Source organism: Gigantopelta aegis, chromosome 2, assembly GCF_016097555.1.
Source record: "Gigantopelta aegis isolate Gae_Host chromosome 2, Gae_host_genome, whole genome shotgun sequence".
Lineage (NCBI taxonomy): Eukaryota > Metazoa > Mollusca > Gastropoda > Neomphalida > Peltospiridae > Gigantopelta > Gigantopelta aegis.
Window position 1 is genome coordinate 40402078 of NC_054700.1, and position 22631 is coordinate 40424708.

Consider the following 22631-nt stretch of genomic DNA (forward strand, 5'->3'; position numbering starts at 1 on the left):
TTTTAACATACTTGCGACATTTATACTTCGCACAGTTTTTTTTACACTGGTTTTTTTAAATTTTATATTGATGTTGATCATCATGCATTTTTTACCATTGTTTGACACCCAATAGCCGATTTTTGTGCTGGGTGTCGTTAAACATTCATTCATTCATTCATTGTGCACGTCGACCATATGTAGCCCATGGCTTACTTGTGCTACGCTCCCAAAGCGACATTTTGTTTATTTTGTTTAACGACACTACTAGAACTCATTGATTTATTGGCTACTGGATGTCAAGCATTTGGAAATTTGACATATGGTCTTAGATAGGAAACCCGATACATTTTTCCATTAGTAGCAAGGGATATTTTAAGTGTTTTACCACAGTCTGATCTACCAACGCCCCCCCCCCACCCCCGTCCTAATTTTTTTAAATATATATATATATATATATATATATATATATATATATATACCCAAAAAACAAATATTAAAACAAATAAAAATAAAATGGAATGAAATGAAGTAAAATAAAATAAAATAAAATAAAATAAAATAACACGCCGTAGTATCAAAACACAGAACATAAGTACGAGGAATAACTTTATTTTAATACTTTGTACAGACGTATCACAGATAGAATACAACTCAACACTTAAGATAAATAAACACTATACAAAGTAGTTAAAATTACATCGATATACCTGTCAACTTGATGACTAATAATATTGGGCACTCAGATGCACTCAGTTTAACAAATAAATTATTTTCAATGCAAATAATTAACATTAATAAATATAGTTTTCGACATAAATAATTAACATTTCTAAAATTATTACAATAATTATGCATTATGTGTATTAAATGCTGTGCTTATTAAATTTTGTGCAGTGTTTTATTTATTGTTCAAATGTTCACTTGTAAAAAAAATTGTATATTGATTATACACTATTTTCTTGAATATAATATTTTATTTTCAATTTGTTTTTAATCAAGTGATCAAGGTTTTTTTAAAAATCACATGAGTCTTGGACGGCATTTTATTGGATATTATACATTTTACGTAGAACAAAATTAATTCATATCAATGATGTACTGTACTTTGTACACATATCTCTCATTACAAAATTTAGTGTAGTGTATGAGTCAAACTTTGACTAAATCAAAGGTGCATGTATCTACTAGTATATAAAATAACAGACTTGCAGCAGTAAACATAAAGCCACAATGTGCGCAATAGTGTTCCGGTGCAGGATCAAGCAACCTTATCCGTTGTTTAGGTGTGAACATACTATCATTTTATAGACTAATGGCGGCCATGCCATTTTCTACTACACCAGTGTTGTTGTTGTTGCATATACGTTCAATGTTATGCATGAAATATGGCAAAAACCATTAAATAAAACTTTCTCATAGAAAAACCCCCATTTAAATGGAGATAATAGGCCTATATATTTATATAAAAAAGCTAACATGATATTTTAAAATTTGTATCATCTGTACCATATTTATCAGCAGTTCGGTTCAAGTTTATAATTATTTTGTGTAACATGATTTTATGTATTAAAAATAATTAAAAGAGAAAGCATATATATATATATATAGAGAGAGAGAGAGAGAGAGAGAGAGAGAGAGAGAGAGAGAGAGAGAGAGAGAGAGAGAGAGAGAGAGAGAGAGAGAGATGGAAATCAAATAATCAGATAACAATGGAAAACTATTATATCTGGTTTTAAAATAACTTTCTTAACTTAACAACTTAATAGACGGACAAGTAAATAATCAGCGGTCTTGTGACAAATAACTTACAAATGACGTGATGACAAATAACTAGGACTACGTAACGACGGGTATTCGGCGATCACGTGATGACAAATAATTGGAATCACGTGATGCCGTGCGGTTTGCATCGTAGTTTTTATTTTTATTTTATCGGTGCAGCCAGTAACAGTTGAACGTTTAAAGATAAATATATGAATGATTATGAAACGTTTCTTTTTCTTAAAAATATACATTTGATATACACACACATATATATATTTATATTTACAGACACAAGCAAGTAACAAGCAGAAAAAAAAAAATGTTAATAAACATAAAAATCATAACAGCAAGTGTAAGGCATCGTGATTAAAAAAATAAGTTATTCGTCAGTTTTCAGTACTGTATAGATGCAACAAGTAACAACTAGATAGACATATATAAATACGTGTTCAATAACCAACAGTGATATATAGCAATGTATGTACAACTAACAACACATACAAAAAACCAGAGTAGAGTTGGAACACACACTCGAGAACATTCAAGGCCGAACTTACGAAGGTTTTATCACTTACTCACGTGTAATTTCCCTAAGCACATATTTAATAATTTCAATAAAAATATGGTCCATAGCTACAAGAACAAGTCATATTTTGTCCGTTTAAGACTTGCACGCAGCAACAATAAATCCGTGTTTTAGACTTAAATGCGGCTAAATTTATTGCGCGATGATAACCTTTCATTAATTCGTCTCATTTATATAATATTACTAGTATTTGAATAAAATAAAATAAATAAATAAACAACAAAAAAGAGAAAAAAAAAGAAAAGATGAGAGAATGTTTTAAAAACCCCACCAATCCCAACATGCAATAATAACAAAGATATTCATTAAAGAGACTGTTCTGAGTTTGCTGCCATTGTAAGGATGTTATTTTATAATGGCTTAATAAAATCTTTTACGACTGAAATGACATATCAAATACATGTATGTTCTTGTTTAGAATATCAGTGTCTGTATATTCAATTGCCCCAATATTTGTAAATACATCAAATTTTACATCCCAATTGAAAAAAAAAAAATGAATTTGGAAATAAATAAGTTTGAGCTACTACAAAGATTAGGACGATCAGAAACATACTGAATACACAGACTGGTAGGATATATTCTAAATAACAACATGTATTTAATAGAGGTTGACCCCCCCCCCCCCCCCCCCCGATATGATATATTCTAAATAACAACATGTATTTAATAGAGGTTGACCCCCCCCCCCCCGATATGATATATTCTAAATAACATGTATTTAATAGAGGTTGACCCCCCCCCGATATGATATATTCTAAATAACAACATGTATTTAACAGAGGTGAACCCCCCCATATATGATATATTCTAAATAACAACATGTATTTAACAGAGGTGATCTCCGATATGATATATTCTAAATAACAACATGTATTTAACAAAGGTGGACACCACCCCCAACCCTAAATTTATTCAACAGCCTCTTTTTTCTGTCTTTAAACGTGTTTTGATTGGGTTGCCCTTTTCATGAGTTGGTCCATGCGTTTTTTCCCCTTGGTCCCTTCCATATTTCCTGGATCCGATCTTTGTTTAATGTATAAGTGTAGTCATTAAAAAGGCTCTATTAGTCGAAAACTGCAAACTCAGCATAGTTTCTTTAAAGTACAAATGATATTTGAATGTTTGAGACTAAGGCCTCGCGTCATGAAACGGAACAATTTTAATAAATGGTGTCGATATAGTTTTCACTTCCGGAACAACAGTACAACATTAATAACTTGTCCTTGGAAGGACAGTCCACGCAACCTAGTGACCTGTTCAGGATAGCGTGTTTGAACTTTAATTAGGCACAAGCATGAACGTAAAAGCATCATCAGCTTGAACATTTTATAAAAATGGGTGACTACATTGATACAGTGATTGCTTGATCATCACCATCATCACATAATTAATGAAGTGACTCTAAACTAATCTGTAGATAACTTTGTTCTACTTAACAAAATGCAAGATTAAACTATACAATAAAATGAACAGATTTTGGAAAATTAGATTAACAATAAAACAGTAAATGAACTGTTGCACATTTTTCAATGCCTGAATGCAAGCAAATTCAGTACCAAGGAAAGCTAAACCGTATTTCATGATATAAAAATATTATACAACATACAAATGTAGCGGTAAAAACAACTGCAGAATGCCTTGTAGGCCTTACTTGGACATGATACTACATAGATATCATTTATCATATGAGTTGTTTCATAACGCATCTGACGAGCGAAGGCGAGTTGAATGTGTTTCTAAGCAACGAAATGTAAGATAATATAAGACATCACTAAACTTAAAAATTCAGCAGCATGGCACTACGGGAAAACCATTACGTTATTTTCGAATAGCACTTATGTAATCAGCTCAATACTTCTTTTCCAAGGTCATATACTAAATTATACAGTTCAGCAATTCTGATTATGGATATGTTATTGAAGAGGTATGCATATAGAATATCAGCAGTATCTAACACTGTCAATAAACTCAAAACCGATGTCTATCGTTCTATAAAAATATAACAATAAAAACTGGAATCTTTATAGTGGACGGAATATTTCTGTGCTATTTGGTTTCATGCAGTCGAACATTGCAAAATTATTAATATATTGCATTTTGTTACATAAGTATTTAAAGTTATTACATGGTCAAACGAAATAACAATTTAAAAGTATATCCATAATAAGCACAGGCATAGATATCAACATTTACTATTTGTAAATTGTTCCAAACATAAGTTTACACACTAGATAACGAACAAAACGGAACTACCTTTTGATTTCAGTGCATCCTATCCAAAGCACAACGAGTAAGTAGTGCCTGCTAATAAAATGATGTGCTGTTAATTGAAAATCAATTAAAAATATCTATATTAAAATATAAATCCTAATAAGCATTAACAACTTCCATAAAATCTTGTCAAAACAAAACAAACAACAACTATCACGTTGTGACATGATCCACAAACCTCGTACGTGTGTCTGGTCGTTTGAATCATGACCGTATTGACAGTTATAAGCTAAGAACACATACACACACACACACACACACGCACGCACGCACGCACACACACACACGCACGCACACACAATTATTAACATTTTTGGATGGCGAGAGCATATTATCACCCGAGGAACCATTACAATTAATATTGCCTAGCATTCAAGTCCTGTAACTTCCATAAAAAGAATGTAATTGTCTAAGTTAATCACAGTGGTACAGACTCCCATCATAAGTGAATTTATTTTGACTATCAAATAACATTATTTGCTTCCAGTGCTATTTTAGTTCCTGCCAAATAAACTTTAGGTTATATTTTACTTTTATGAAATTAATAGATATTATCAATTATTTCATCTGCTGCATTTTTCTTTGTTCTTCTTCTTAATTTGAGTAATTTCTCTGCGTAATAGTAACAAAGTGGTTTATTCACCTGATTATCGTAATAAAAATGTAAGTGCATTCATACACCTGGAGTTTGTCACTTAAGATATTGCAGAGTTGTTTACTAATGGTGTTAATAAACATAAACTAAATTATATAAAATAAATATAATTCTTTATAATTAATCACATGGAAACTATTAATCACGGCCTTTTAATCTATACGTATCTTGCCAAAACCTTCTTAAGGCCCCCCAAAAGATTAGCAAAGCTTTGGTTGATAGTTTACGTATGGCACAACACTAAAATAACAGTCTCCAGGTTGCATATATGTCTCTCTATAGCCACATGCATTAATATGTAAAAAGAAACCTACAATAATTTGAAGTTTAAAGCAATAGAATAGATTAAAAACAAGTCCAAATTCTCGAATTCAGTCCAGGTTGTCAAAAAGTTTAAGGTTCGTTACAAAATTATTATCTTAGTTTGTGAAATAAAATGCTGGTGTATGTGGTGCAAAATTTGTGCGTGAAATGTAACAAGTGTGTGATATGCAATGAATGTTTGTGAGGTGTTACAAGTGTCAGTGAAATGAATCATGTAGAATTTTGTTGGATTGTGTCATTATAAATTGGTTTGTGACACTTTGAATTGTGACTGCTGGTAAGTTGGGACTGTTGTAGTGGTATCTGGTATGTTATCATTGTAGTAAACTGGGTTTTGACATAGTATGACTGTAATAGACTGGTACCTGGCATGCAATTGTAGTAAACTGGTGTTTGACATATTATGACTGTTATAGATTGGTACCTGACATGTGATTATAGTAAACTGGTGTTTGACATAATATTATGACTATTATAGACTGGTACCTGGCATGTGATGGTCATAAACTGGTTTTTGATATAGTATGAATGTAATAGACTGGTATCTGCCATGTGATTGTCGTAAAATATAGGGTTTTTTGTTTTGGACATATTGTAACTGTGATGGAGTGATTTTTGAAACAAGTTAGAAACAATACGAGAGGTATGGAGACCACGACTCGACGTGGTAAAATGTCAGCAGTATAGTTCAGAAAAGACGACAGTTTAAATAACGTCAACGCCAATGAAGGGTCGGCCTAACTAACAACAGGTCAATAAGGCATGTTCAAAACGAGGCACATGTGTGTCTGTCCGGTCTAGACGAGGCGGCGGTAACAGCAACATCAAACCCTGCACTCGGTGGGCGTCAGCTCTTCAGGTAACTAGCATCAGCGGGTTTTCAAATAAACAACCTCATTCCAAGGTCAACCTCAGAGTTAGAGATACAATATATATACTAGTGTTCCCCCCTCAAAAAAAAGGTACTTAACCTTTTTAACACCTGATTATAATCAAATTCCAGTTCTTATGTTTTTGGTTTTCCTTTTTAATTTTTTTTGTTTTTTGTTTTTTTATTTTAGTCCTTACATAACTGCGGTATGATCATTTTACAAAAAAAGTTACTTTTCCTTTAATGACCAAAAATCTCAATCGTCAGTTTTGTCGAGAATTCCCAACTTCTCGCCAACCCACTTGCCCTTCGCGATAATCTCGTCCTGCATTAGCGAGAAACACATGGACAAAATGGCCATGCCGAACATCACATAGATGGCGCCAAGAATGAGCTGCGCCTGCGCCTGGGGGTTCTCGAAATCAGTTCCGGGTACCACGTCACCAAAACCGATGGTGCTCAGCGTGATGAAGCAGAAGTAGGCCGATTGCAGCCAATCCCAGCCCTCCCACAAGCCGAACAGGACCGCTCCTCCGAAAATGTAGCCGCCTATGACGATCATCGTGATGGTGAGGGGAACCGTGATCTTCTTCTCGTCCAAATCGTCGTCGTCGTCATCGCTGTCGTCGTCGAGAATTACCGGGTCGTGTTTCGTCGGTGGCCGGTTGAACGCTTTCAGATCGAGGGGAACTATTTTCACCGTCTTTCCGGACGGGCTCGGTGCTCTGGAGCCGGACTTTGACGAACCCGGACGAACCAGAGACGCCATGTCGGTATTGCTCTTTTTGTTGTCGTTGGTGTCCGTACTGCCCGTCGGGGATTTCGTGGGTATTCGGGAGAAGTCGTCAGTCAGGCTTCCGCCGATGACTCCAGATTTTTCCGTCTTCCAGGCCGGGTCCTGTGAACGCTGCATTGGTCTGATCTGGACAACCTTGGTGGTTCTCCTCTTCTTGCGGCGACAGCAACCGCAGCAGCAGATCTTGGCGTAGATGAAGCGAAAGATGTCCGCCAGCACGTCGCCTATGTTCGCGAGACACAGCAGCATCAACGGTATACCAAGCACGGCGTATGCTATACAGACCAGTCGACCCCAGACTGTCTTCGGGGCGATGTGCCCATACCCTGGAAAATAAAATATACTGTTGTTATATAATTATACAATATGGTATTTTTAATTTCTCTTACAAAGCCGTTAAATTAGAACACTACATGCGAGATTTGTGGCATTTCCTATTTCTAATAGCACCAGCAGTAGTAATTTTGAAGTAGAAGTGGCAGTAGTAGTAGTGGTGGTGGTAGTAGTAGTAGTGGTGGTGGTAGTAGTAGTATTAGTATTAGTACTAATAGTAGTAGTAGTAGTAGTAGAAGCCGCTGTAGTAGTAGTAGTAGTAGAAGCCGCTGTAGTAGTAGTAGTAGTAGTAGGTCTGTAGTAGTAGTAGTAGTAGTAGTAGCAGCAGCAGCAGCAGCAGCAGCAGTAGTAGTGTCCAGGTGACACGCCCCCCCCCCCCCCTCAATTTTCGTCAACCAATATATATTACAGAATAAAAACAAATAAAAAATTATCCCATCCATCTGTTCAAAAGCAATAACGGGTTTTGGGTCCCCGCTATTAAAAAACGTCCGGATCCGCTCCTGCTATGTCATTAATGTAATGTACTAATACAAAAATAAATAAGTTTGGGTGCTATTTGGGGATAAAACACTGTAAAGTAACTATAAGATAGGTTGATACATTATGACTGTCAGGCTGTATGTCCATGAATAATATATAATATTTATTATTTACTAATGCACTGGCAAGTGTTCATCTCAAGGCCACGTTCCCTTTTAGTGAGAGGGGTTAGGGTGAGGTCTTAATCTCGTGATGTTCATTGTAACATATTGCACACACACACATGGCCAGAATATTGTATATCCGCGATTGGTGGAGGCGTGGCCCTCTGTCCAAACCCACACCCACCTCTGGCTTCGTATGTAGGTATATTTTATATGGTTTTATATTGATTGTCCGTGTTTTGTAATACACGTTTATATTTGTTCAATTGATAGGTTGTTTGATAGTGACTGATAATGAATGAATGTCATGGGAATAAATTGTTTTCAGTGTTAAAGGAAGGCATCGGACATATAGTTAAGGACCAAACAGATATTGAGAGAGGAAACCCGTTGTCGCCACTTCATGGGCTACTCATTTTCTATTAGCAGACAGGGATCTTTTATATGCATCATCCCACAGACAGGATAGTACATACCACGGCATCAAGCGAGCGCTTTACCACTGGTTTACGTCCCGCCCCTCAGTGTGAAAGAGTTAATAAATGCATTGAACGTTATATGTTTGATGGGTAGGGAGAAGCAATTTCAATTTACCCATAATTTACTCATATAACAATAATGTATGGACTGTCCAGTAATATATTTTCTGTGAACTTATATACCCTTCTCTACTTGCATTTCATATGGTTTACATAATGCTACAACAGCACGTGCAATCATATATTATACTTCGAAAATAATATGTTATTGACCATCGACTTGATGTGTACAAGCAATGTTATCGTATTTTGGACATTCGGGGCCGCGTTTAATGAAAAAAGCTATAATGGCCTTCAGGTAGCCTCGTATCCTAATCTTTTGTTGTGCAAATAGCCTTAGTTTTTTTTATAGGAGAATGAAATTGCAACATAGATAGATTTTTTAATGGAAATAAGTCAACTTCGTGCATTGTAGGTGATGCATTGTATATAAAACCTGCCGGGGTTTGGGTTTGTTTTCATGCAAATGTAGAGAAAACATGGACTGAATAGAAATTAAACGTAACATTTGCAAAAAACTTAGGGTCTAAACAATTGAACAGGACTATAGTGCTGTAGTAGTAGTAGTAGTAGTGGTAGTAGTAGTAGTAGTAGTAGTAGTAGTAGTAGTAGTAGTGGTAGTAGTGGTAGTAGTAGTAGTGGTAGTAGTAGTGGTAGTGGTAGTAGTGGTAGTGGTAGTGGTAGTAGTGGTAGTAGTGGTAGTGGTAGTAGTGGTAGTGGTAGTAGTAGTAGTAGTAGTGGTAGTGGTAGTGGTAGTGGTAGTGGTAGTGGTAGTGGTAGTAGTAGTAGTAGTAGTAGTAGTAGTGGTAGTGGTAGTAGTAGTAGTAGTAGTAGTAGTAGTAGTAGTAGTAGAGGTAATAGCAGCAGTACTATTTTAATTAATTATATATGACTTAAATAAATAAATAAAATAAATACATACATACATACATACATACATAGGACCTACATACATTCATAAATAAATACATAAATAAATAAATAAACAGTAGTGGTAGTAACAGCAGTCAGGGACGTTTCTGGCGAAACGGGTAGGAGCAGTTGCTGGAGAAGACCCTATATTATTTCCCTTGATTTATCTCTCACTAATGTGTGTGTGCGTGCGTGTGCGTGTGTGTGCGTGCGTGCGTGCGCGTGCGCGTGCGCGTGCGTGCGTATTAAACTTTGAACCCCTATTTTCACACACCACAGCTTTTATCCGTCACCCACATGGAATTATTTTACGGAACTTCCAACGATACATTTATTAAAGTTTAGAAACCAGATCTAAGATAATTGTTCACAGCAAAAGCTCCAACCATCTCAATAATACACTTTTTAAAGGTGAAAAATAAATTAATCTTAGTGAAAAATAGTCAGCGATTGCGAAAGTTCCAACCATCCCAACATATTGATTAAACTTAAAAACACATGTAAAATAGTCAACCATTGCAAGACTTTCAACATTTCGGAATACATTTAATAAACTTTAACAATCAGATACAGCCTATAACAATATAAAGAAATGACGTCTATTTACATTTTACACCTAACTGCAACCCTAAAACCAAATAAAATTCCAACCATTCTAATACATTTATTAAACTTTACACACAAAAAACCCCACCCGCAAACAAACAACACACAGAACTGCAAAATGGTCATCTATTGCCAAACGTTCAACCATCCCGACATAAATTTATTAAAGTTAAAAACTAAACAGAGATGTAGAATTATCCTCCATAAATTGTTTTGTAATGCCGTCTTACAACATTATTGTGTTGAATCGATTTATTTTTATAAAACACATTTCAGTTTCATGTTTTTCATTGTAATCGCATATACCCTGGGGTATTTGAAGGATTTTTTGTTGTTGTTAAAGCTTTTCGCTTAGACACTATCGATTGTCGCTCTTGTTCCGTAACAATATACCGCGTGGTGTCACCATGACGACTACTTCTTCTTTTGTTGCTGATTTATGTTCAAAAATATCATAGGGCAATTCATTATTAATGAGAAGTAAGTTGTCATAGAGGTTGGAAGTTTCTCAAAAGCCGATTGAAAACAAAACGTTTCATCTCCAGTATTCACCAAAGGATCCTATAATCAATAAATGGGAGATATACATACCGCCATTGTCCTACGTGTTATCGACATACACTCATTTCCCTAATCATTTCTTTTAGTTTAATCTCCTTGGAGATAGTATAACAGTTAACATGAAATGCGGATATACGGCACCACAGTTATATGTGTTAATGTCATATTGATTTTGCAATCTTTCTTCTGAGTTTTGGCTTCTTCGATTTATGTATTAATATTATTGCAATGATTTGAAAACGAACGCCTTGCTTTTATTAAAAAAAGCAATTGGCCTGGACGTTATAATTCCCAAATTATTGAAACTTAATACTTGTAAGATTTTCTTTCAGTTACTTTATAACAAATCTCAATAAAACAGCAAAACATTACTAACAATAAATCTCTCTATTAAATTTAATTTAAAATACAGAAACATGCTGTCAACAATAAGGTGTAATAGACCTGCATTTAAGAATCTGAACGTTAAATCCATTAACGCATTCAATATCGTATCTCGGTACAGGTCTAAGTACCAAGGATGTTTTTGGCAATGTCGTTCCTGACCCTGTGCTTATAACACATTTAGAGTCTAGATTTTCGGTCTGGTGCTTATAAAATGTTAAAGTTTAGAATCAAGACTAATAAGAGTATGATACTTTTAGTCATGGTAACGCCACACAAAGTGCATGCGTGTGACGTCATTAGAGATTTGCGGCCAGACTGTAACGCTTTATAAACACAGGCCCTGCTCACGTGAATCACTGTCAGGTGATTTGTTTTTAAAAAAAGATCTGCTGCTCCCAAATCTGGTATCCTTCCTATAACCCCCCGCCATGGAATCGTGGGCTGGCGGAGTCAGAACCCGAATCCATGGTGGGCGTGCCTGAACCGTAAGGATGTGGGCACGTTAATACAGTTCCCTTCCCTTCCCTTCCTTCCTATCTTTTAGGAAGACTGCCATTTCCAAAACAGGTTTGACAAAATTTATCCAAATCAGCACATGACAGAGCTGAGTTGAAATTGAGACGTTTGTGGTAATACGCACCCGTGAATCATTGTCAATAGGTACTTCGGAAGAAAAACGACCAGTGTTGGGTTCTTGTGTGGAATACCCTTATTTTGACTTCCAAAGCGAGCAGTTAGGAGTGGTTGAAAGAGTCTGAGTGTATGTGGCACTAGATTTGCTTGCAAATAGGTCCCACCGAACTGTGTATTTTTTACTATGCATACGAAGAAAATTGTTCCATAGAAACTTCTTGCATGAGCAGAATGATACCAAAGCAAAACATGATGGCAAGACTCATAACAGACGTTGCAGCTGTTTTCCTCCATAATCCCTTTTTATAAGAATCCATCTAATTATATTTCAAATGATATAACTGCATTCACAAGTCTCAAAAATCTGAGTTAGAACAAACGGTTGCGAACCTAGGGTTTTTACATAAACAACAAAAGGATTGAGCACAAGTTTGCCAACTTACTAGACCCTATCGTTTTCCCTTTTTAGAGGTAGAATATATAAGGATCTGTAACTTCTTCTCGTTTTTTTTTACAATTTTCTGTTAGTTTTTGTAAACTGACTTTCTGTCGTTTGTATTCAAGGCACTTTTTGTTTTCAAAACAATTTAAGAATGACCCCTTTAATTACTCACATGGTGTCTGTCATTCACATATTTGGCAGTTAATGTGAAAGTAGTAGTACCATGAATGCAAACGTGTCAGATTTTTTCAAAATTACCAAAGTTTCATGACCGTTTGACCTTCTGAGACCTAATTATTAATCCAATTTGTACATGACATATATCAGTTTGTAGAGGAGTTTATTATCAACATGTTGGTTGATCGCAAAATTATAACACGTTTTTTTTTTTCACCTACCTAAAACTATTTGAAAAAAATTTGTCCTCGCCTCATTATTACAAAAGTCTATCGTATTAATTTATTAACTACATGCATAGATAGCACTATTAAAAACACCATGCTATTTTGCCCGCCAAGTTGATATAAATTCATTAAGTTTCAGGGTATGACCCATGTCCACTGAGTTTAGCACTCGCTCACTCTTTGAAATATATGACCCATGGACTACCAGCATTGGGATGTGAATCCAGTACGTAATGTACTGAACATTTTAATCACTTCGCTGTGAAGGGTTGTGCAATTTAGATATATTAATGTTGTTTGCTTAAATTCAATGAAGAATCAAGCACGTTGTCCTGGGCACACTATGTGCAGGACACCGGTTAGCTGTTAGTGGTAAGCGAAAAGGATGTATCCTAGTGATAAAGCGCTCGTCTGATGCGCGGTCGGTCTAGGATTGACGGGACCGTCGGTGGGCTATTTCTCGTTCCAGCCAATGCACCACGACTGGTATATCAAAGGCCGTGGTATGTGCTGATTGTTTGTTGAATGGTTGTTGGATAAAATATCTCTTGCTACTAATGAAAAAATGTAGCGGATTTTCTCTCTAAAACAATACGTAAAAAGTATCAAATATTTGACATCCAACAGCCGATGATTAATAAATCAATGTGCTCTAGTGTTGTTAACCCCCCAAACTAAACCACTACACCTCTTCGCTGAACCTTTCAAGCTCACAATGTGTTACAGCAGGTACTGGTAAGCGAACTCGGAACATACCATCCTAAAAGCTGCCAGATCAACTACTACACCACTAAGGCCTGGTTTTTTTTTTTTTTTTTTTTTTTTTTTTTTTTTTTTTTTTTTTGTGTGTTGTTGTTGTTTGTTGTTTTTTTTTTGCTGTTTTTTTTTTTTTGGGGGGGGGGGGTGTTTAGAAATACATTCCTTTTTTTAGAAATACATTCCTTTTTTTAGAAATACATTCCTTTCTTTTAAGTTCATCAGTATGCTAATAAACAGTGTTTTACACAATGTAACATAGGTCTGAACAGTTTTTTCTCTCTTTGATATGCTAATTAATGGCGTTTTACACGATATAACATAGGTCTGAATAGCTTTTTCTCTTTTCTGCTCATACCAATCAATATTAAGTTGATAGAGAGTCGGTATATTGTGTAAAGGGGAAACAAACACGAAGGCTAGAACGCGTTGTTTACCGACTGACTCAAATGTTGTGAACATGCCTTTGTTAATTATTGACAAACCTTCACGGCTGGCCTGCTCGTCACGCAATGTATCAAAGCTGATCAACAACCATAATATTTTGCTGATGGCATATTTGTAACCAGTATTCCTGGGAGCGCCTGTCCACCTACATAGGAATGATTATCGTCATGGGAGTGGCGGTCCTCCTATGGATAAGAAGGGTGATCGTCAGTGGAGTGGCAATCCTATGGATAGGAAGGGTGATCGTCAGTGGAGTGGCAATCCTATGGATAGGAAGGGTGATCGTCAGTGGAGTGGCAATCCTATGGATAGGAAGGGTGTTCGTCAGTGGAGTGGCAATCCTATGGATAGGAAGGGTGATCGTCAGAATCCTATGGATAGGAAGGGTGATCGTCAGTGGAGTGGCAATCCTATGGATAAGAAGGGTGATCGTCAGTGGAGTGGCAATCCTATGGATAAGAAGGGTGATCGTCAGTGGAGTGGCAATCCTATGGATAGGAAGGGTGATCGCCATGGGAATGGCGGTCCTCTTATGGATACAAATAATGATAGTTTGGAATGGCAGTCCTCTTATAGATAGGAAGAATGGTCGTTCTGGGATAAGGATGATCGTCATTGTAATGGCAGTCCTCATATGGATATCAATGATGATCGTCATACGAGTGGCGGTCCTCTTATGGATATGAAGAATGGTAGTTCCTGGAGTGGCAGTTCTATAGATAGGAAGAATTGTCGTTCTGGGGGTGGCAGTCCTATTGATATGAAAGATTATCGCCATGAGAGTGGCAGTCCTCATATGCTATGAAAGATGTATCGTCACGGGAGTGGCAGTCTTACAGAAAAGATGGTAGTCTTGGGAGTGGGAATGAATGAATGAATGAATGAATGAATGAGTGAGTGAATGTTTAACGACCCCAGCACGAAAAATACATCGGCTATTGGGTGTCAAACTATGGTAAAGGCAAAATCTTGGGAGTGGGAGTAATGTGGATAGAAATAATTTATCGTCACATGAGTGGCAGTCCTCTTATAGGTCGGAAGATGATCATCACGGGGGTGGCTGTCTTCATAAGAATATGAATAATGATCGTCATTGGAGTGGCAGTCTAATTATGGATATGAAGGATAGTCAGGGAGTGGCAGCTTTATATATGGTGTCGAAGTCCCTTTTTCAGCTACTACAGATGTCGAATCCTATAACAAATAGCGGCAGCAACTGCAACGCTAAATGTGATTACTGCAGATAGCGTTGTGACTGCAGATCGATGTCGCTCATCCCCAAGGTAGTATCAATACTAATAGACGAAGTAGGCAGAATGTATCATCCTGAGAACGTGGTAGTCTTCCTATAGACGAAGTATACGTAGACAGAATGTTTTATCTTGGTTGTTTTCTCATTCCAACCGGTGCTCCACAGCTGGTCAAAGGTGTTATGTGTTTTCCTGTCTGTGGGAAAGTGCAGATAAAAGATCCCTTGCTGCATTAGGAAAAATGTAACGGGTTCCTCTGATGACTACGTGTGAGAATTAACAAATGTTTGACATCCAATAGCCGATGATTAATCAATCAATGTGCTCTAGTGGTGTCGTTAATCAAAACAAACTTTTTTTCATCATGGTTGAGCCGCAGTCCTATAGACCTAGTATGAAGGATGTGTCCAATACATAAAGTTAATGGGTTTTAGAAACCAGTCTCTTCGGCAAAGCGATTAAGCGATCGGCCATAAGGCTGCTAGGTGCTGGGCTCGCATCGCAGTAGCGGCTTGAACCAACAGCGAGTTTTAATGGGAAGGTGTATGACCGTAAAATAGTCTTCTCTTTCACTTACAGCTAACCATTGAAGTGACAGACCCTAGTTTTTAAACACTAAAACGTATTTTTCACTATTAAGGAAGGAAGGAAATGTTTTATTTAACGACGCACTCAACACATTTTATTTACGGTTATATGGCGTCAGACATATGGTAAAGGACCACACAAATATAAAGAGAGGAAACCCGCTGTCGCCACTTCATGGGCTACTCTTTTCGATTAGCAGCAAGGGATCCTTTATATGGACCATCCCACAGACAGGATAGTATATACCACGACCTTTGTTACACCTTTTCACTATTAAAGCCGTTTTAATAATTTAAACTAGAAATGCTTACATTTAATTATTTAGAATATTAAATTTTGTACCTCTGAAGTGGTTCTGATCATCCATATTTTTGCAATACCCCAAAATGCATACCACGCGGCCTTTGGTGCGCCTGAGGCGTGATGGTTTGAAGGATCGACCGCTCTCTGTGGACCCGGTTCGTTTTTGTGCTCCACGATTGGTAAATCAAAGGGCGTGATATGTACTGTCCCAATTATGGGATTTGAGGCTAGGGCCGCAGGACCCTTTTACAATCCCTGATACCCTGACCACACAAAACTGACCCTGAAAGGTCGTGTGGTTCTGGTCTTAAATCTAAAACCCCTGAGTTTGAATTGACAGGAAATTTTCTCACTACTTTCGAACTTAACAGTTCACTTTCTTAATTACAGTTAATTGGGCTTCCAATATTTTTTAGGATTGCCAGATGGCCGAGTGGTTAAGACCTTGTAAAATGCTACGCGAGTATTAGAATATTAGATTTATAAGTATTTCACTATTTTCGTGCCAGTGGGTTTTTTTTAAAACAAACACCCTGTTTTCATTTTTTCTTTAAATAATTATTCACTCATTATTTTCATTTACTTTCGTGCTTGTATCCAATACAGGTTCAAGCACGTTGTCCTTGGCACACCACCATCTTTCTGTGCTGTCTGTCCTACAAACTGAGTCTTTGCGGCTCCCAGTATCGTGGTGTGAACTCAGTATCTAAGTCCGATGGATTAACCACTACACCAGCGAAGCCGGTAAATAATTATTCTGTAGAATGATGTTATCATTCAGACTATACAACCACCGAATCATGATACTGGAACCGGGTGTTTTTGTTGCTAAGCGACGATCCTTTTACCGGCAGGTCAGCCGTGATACCGGAAATTGCGATTTGCAACGATCAAAGAAGTGTATGATTACATGAACAGTTTGAATAAATCACTTGAATATGTTTACACGAAAGCGATGTTCTGCTAACAGGAAGATTAAAATCTGGACACGCAACCGTGACGGCTGTGTTGTATTTTTATGTACCTGTTATTAGACGGAGAAGAAAAAAGAAAAAAACCCTCAGGATACGACCGTATTGATTCGTATGCACTGCGGTCATGTATTCAACCCCCGGCAGTTTCCGTTAATAGCCGCCAATAACTTTACGTGCTAATAATTGACATGAAACCAACAGGCAGCTCGCCATGTCGTGTATTAAACCCATGCTTTGCGTTTGGTAATATAGTCTAATTTCTGTAAGTACAAAGTAAAGATAAATATATGTTTTTGATATGAACGATCATACCCGAAGAGATATTTAAACATTAAAAGAGCTGGGATATACATGGTATTTCTAACGGTCTATTGTTCAAATTCAAAACCACCAAAACATTCGATTCAAGTATTGAATAACTCATTTCTATTTCATGTTTTTATAAAAAAAATCTCATCAGATTGTTTAATCGATGATAAATGATGCCAGCCATATTACAGTCACTGTGAAAACTGAAAAAGAATATTTGCTGCCTTTACAAGGTCTAGGTCTACTCTTATAGATCTGTTGTGTGCAAGAGGTCTTTTATAGGACTTTCCAATGGACAAGATAATACCAAGGACTTGGATGTACTAGCCGTAGCGCGTTGGCTGGAATTGGAAAAACATAGATCTGTACGATGAGATAGACTGATCTTATGGCCATATTGCATCTCAAGCGAGCGCTATACCACCGAGTTACATGTGTACACCCCAGCTTACTCACTTCGAACCGTATCAAGAGCATGACATATACTTGTGATAAAGGATTATAATTGTTTGTATTCCGTTTAATCAATTTAAATGAAAGCCTATATTTTAAATATACAGTGTTTTCCTTCTCTTCCTCTATATCCTGGCAGTATGTCTTATGTCTTTTTAATATATGAAAAGATGTGTTGAATACGGGCAATAATAAAAACAGTTGGTCATTCATCCGGAATATCTCTGGGAAGGGCAGACATATAGGTTTGCATCCAGCTCAGCCACCCCACACCCAAACCCAGTTCATCCATTTTTAATATAAGTTGCGTGTTAAACGAAAGCTTTCAATATTTACTCTTTTTTTAATTGCTGACGTGAAACAAGTGGGTATTTAAATATATTTATAGTTCCAATGAATCACACACGGCTTAGTAGTTACCCCTGTCGCACATCCTTGCTGACAAATGAAATGAACGTATAGATAAATAAATAACATTTGCACGTGAGTATATTATGCTAGGGACGGGATTAAATCCAATGTTGAGGCCGCTTTTAAAACAAAATAACAACAAAAAAATCTATATAAAAATAGCTTTCATGTAAAATAATTTTAGGCGCACTTTTAGGAGTGTGAAGCAAAGAAATAAGCGTACCCAGCAAAGAAATAAGCGGAACCTTTGTCATGCTTGTGAAATTATTGATAATTATGAATATCTAATAAATAAATTAATAATAAATAAATACATAAATACATACATACATACATACATACATACATACATACATACATACATACATACATACATAAATAAATAAATAACAAGCAAACAAACAAGCATACAAATAAATAAATAAATAAACAAATAAATAAACAAATAACTAAGCAAACACGCAAAAAACTAAACAAACTCAACAACACGCAAACATACAAGCATACAAACCAATAAATATATGAACAAATAAATTAATAAATTAATAAATAAATTAAAGATATTTTTATACTGGTAAATAAATTAAAATCATCTATACAAATAAATGAGAAGAAAAGCGTACCAATTGTCGAAATCACGGTCACAGAGAACATGAGAGCGCCGGGCCAGGACCATTCGTAGACTGGTCCTCCGGGCACTCCGTAGTGGACGCAGTCTCTGCCGTCGTACCCGATGGCGATAGTGTTGTTTCTGAACGTCTGCAGCACGCTCTCGATCTGGATTTCCATAATTTCTCTGTTGGCGGGACTGGGAAACCCGTAGTCGCTGAAGATCTTCAGAATGCTCTCGATAGTCTTGTTCTCCATCGGGTTGTATTCGGATCGCGACTCGTAGCAGATCTGCTGCTCGTTCTGTTTTTCCAGATGCTCAAAGATGAAGCCTCCCGCCACGCAGTAGAGAATCACCATGGCGGACAGCCCGATGTGGGAGAAGAGAAACTTGGTAAACTTTCTGCAACATCCATCACGCTTTTTGGTACCCATGATGGCGGCCTTCCGGCGATCACCTAGAATCCGTGTTCAGACACAGGCGATGCTGCGATTTGTATTACTAGTTCTTGTATAGGTGAAGGGCTATTCTTTCTCTAACCTTCAACTGAAATTTAAAAAAAAGTTATCAATATAAAATGATTTAAATAAATACATAAAAATATTTACGATATTGATATTGAGATACGATACGATACGATACGATATATATATACATGTGTGTGTGTGTGTGTGTGTGTATATATATATATATATATATATATATATATATATATATATATATATATATATATATATGTATATATACACATATATATGTGTATATATACACACACACACACATATATATATATATATATATATATATATATATATATATATACATGTATGTGTATATATATATATATATATATATATATGTATATATACATATATATATATATACTAAATTTTTAGTATTCACTAATAACTCATTACTCGGAGTTTCAGGCTCCTCGCCTTCATCAGATGAGTGTTTATAATTGTGACAGTTAAGGTGACGTCACGCTGTGTGTACGCGGCGGTGCGCTCCTGACGTCATGGCACGTCAGTCGTGAGACTCTCGGCTTGTTGCTGTGGCGGCATTTTGATATGAGTTCTGTCCTTTTGTTGAGTAGCTTGTCTCCTTTTTCAAATAGTATTGAGAGCTTCTCCTCGATGCACAGGTTGCATTGTCCCGAGCTGCGTTTCCGTGTGTCCGATTTCCTGACGATTTCCCAATTGATGTGATAGGCGGTTTTTTTTTCGTTTGAGTTCCCAGATGTATTTTGACAGTTCTGTCTCTTTTTCATAGCGTTCATATTTGAAAGATTTAGTGTGGTTGTTAAACCTCTCCTTGAATGTACCTCCAGCAAGACCTATGTATGATCTGACAGTCTTACCAGATGCCACGTTTGCCCGGTATACGAGGGAGCTTGAAAGATCATAAGGACAATTTTGCCACTAATCCAAGTTGCAGACTCATCAATCCAGCAAAAAGCGAAATCGGTAGGATCAGCAAAATTATGTTAGACCGAATAAACAGTGAAACACGACTCAAGACGCAAATGAACCAATGGAGAAACACTTCCGCTGTACTTGAATGGTTCTCAGCTCTGCATGATAAAAAAGAACTATCCTTCCTCGTATTCGACATTGTGGACTTCTACCCTTCCATAACACCTGAACTACTCGACAAGGCATTGAAATGGGCGAAGAAATATACAGTCATCCCAGATATAGAATACACAACTATCATGCATGCAAGAAAATCACTACTTTTTGACAACAAAGAACAGCCATGGGTGAAAAATTACACTCCCAATGCATTCGACGTCACCATGGGCGGATATGATGGAGCGGAAGTGTGCGAACTAGTAGGACTCCTCATCCTACACACAATTCAAACAAATACCTCCGACATGAACGTCAGACTGTACAGAGATGACGGTCTAGCAATTCTACGCAGAAGTTCAGGAAGCCAAGCAGACAGAATGAGGAAAATGCTCATCAAAATATTCAAAGATCTTGGCCTAAAGATCACCATCCAAACCAACCTGAAAATAGTCAACTATCTGGACATCACCCTGAACCTTGAAACTGACTCCCACAAACCCTACAGGAAACCCAACAACGAACCCGTTTACATCAACGTCAGCTCAAACCACCCACCCGCAATCACGAAGCAAATACCAAAATCAATCGGCAAACGAATTTCCCTTCTGTCTTCCCATGAAGACTACTTCGCGGAAGCTGCACTAGGGTACAACAAAGCGCTGAGGGCAAGTGGCTACACAGTAAACATCCAATACGACCCGCCTAAACATAGAGAACAACCAGACACAAAGAAAAGGAAAAGACCCAGAAAAATCACATGGTTCAACCCCCCATTCAGCAAGAATGTGAAGACAAACGTCGGTAGCGTGTTCATCAAATTGATATCCAAGTATTTCCCAAGTAATCACAAGTACCACACATTGTTCAACAGAAACAACCTGAAAATCAGCTACAGCTGCATGAAAAACTTCGGAGCAATAATCAAAAGCCACAACACGAAAATCACCCAGAGCTCAACCGATCCCGCACAAAAAAAGCCTTGTAACTGCAGACAGAAGAACGAATGCCCCCTGAACGGCAACTGCCAAACTAGCTCCCTCGTATACCGGGCAAACGTGGCATCTGGTAAGACTGTCAGATCATACATAGGTCTTGCTGGAGGTACATTCAAGGAGAGGTTTAACAACCACACTAAATCTTTCAAATATGAACGCTATGAAAAAGAGACAGAACTGTCAAAATACATCTGGGAACTCAAACGAAAAAAACCCGCCTATCACATCAATTGGGAAATCGTCAGGAAATCGGACACACGGAAACGCAGCTCGGGACAATGCAACCTGTGCATCGAGGAGAAGCTCTCAATACTATTTGAAAAAGGAGACAAGCTACTCAACAAAAGGACAGAACTCATATCAAAATGCCGCCACAGCAACAAGCCGAGAGTCTCACGACTGACGTGCCATGACGTCAGGAGCGCACCGCCGCGTACACACAGCGTGACGTCACCTTAACTGTCACAATTATAAACACTCATCTGATGAAGGCGAGGAGCCTGAAACTCCGAGTAATGAGTTATTAGTGAATACTAAAAATTTAGTGTACCTGCTCCACTAACATTGTGTTGAGCACTTTATGTCCAATAGTGATAACAAATATATTATATATATATATATGTATATATACATATATATATGTATATATACATATATATATATGTATATATACATATATATATATGTATATATATATATATATATATATATATATATATACATATATATATATATATGTATGTATATATATATACATACATATATATATATATATATACATATATATATATATATATATATATATATATATATATATATATATATACATATGTATATACATATATATATATATATATATATATATATATATACATATATATATACATATGTATATACATATGTATATATATATGTATATATATATACATATGTATATACATATGTATATATATATATATATATATATACATATACATATACATATACATATGTATATACATATGTATATACATATGTATATGTATATGTATATGTATATGTATATATATATATATATATATATATATATATATATATATGATGATGATATGATATGATATGATATGATATGATATATGACTAAAGCCAGAAAACTAGAACTCTTCAAGTTGGCCAATCGACCACCATTTTTGCAGCCTTCAGCCTTTCGTCATCTTCAAATTGGGTACTATGAAGGAAGATGTTCAAATTTCAGAACGGATTTTT

General features: G+C 36.5%; 1 protein-coding gene across 2 annotated transcripts in view; it reads right to left on the reverse strand.

Moving 5' to 3' along the window:
• Window positions 1-575: 575 nt before the first annotated feature.
• The window catches only part of LOC121385506 (TWiK family of potassium channels protein 7-like), a 34741-nt gene continuing 12685 nt past the window's right edge, over window positions 576-22631 (reverse strand). For both annotated transcript variants that reach the window (XM_041516212.1, XM_041516221.1), the window contains exons 2-3: window positions 18831-19363; window positions 576-7578 (exon numbers count right to left, since the gene is read on the reverse strand). In XM_041516212.1, coding sequence (XP_041372146.1) covers window positions 6713-7578; window positions 18831-19251 — 1287 coding nt within the window. In that variant the 5' untranslated portion in view covers window positions 19252-19363 and the 3' untranslated portion in view covers window positions 576-6712. The remainder of the gene's footprint in view (window positions 7579-18830; window positions 19364-22631) is intronic.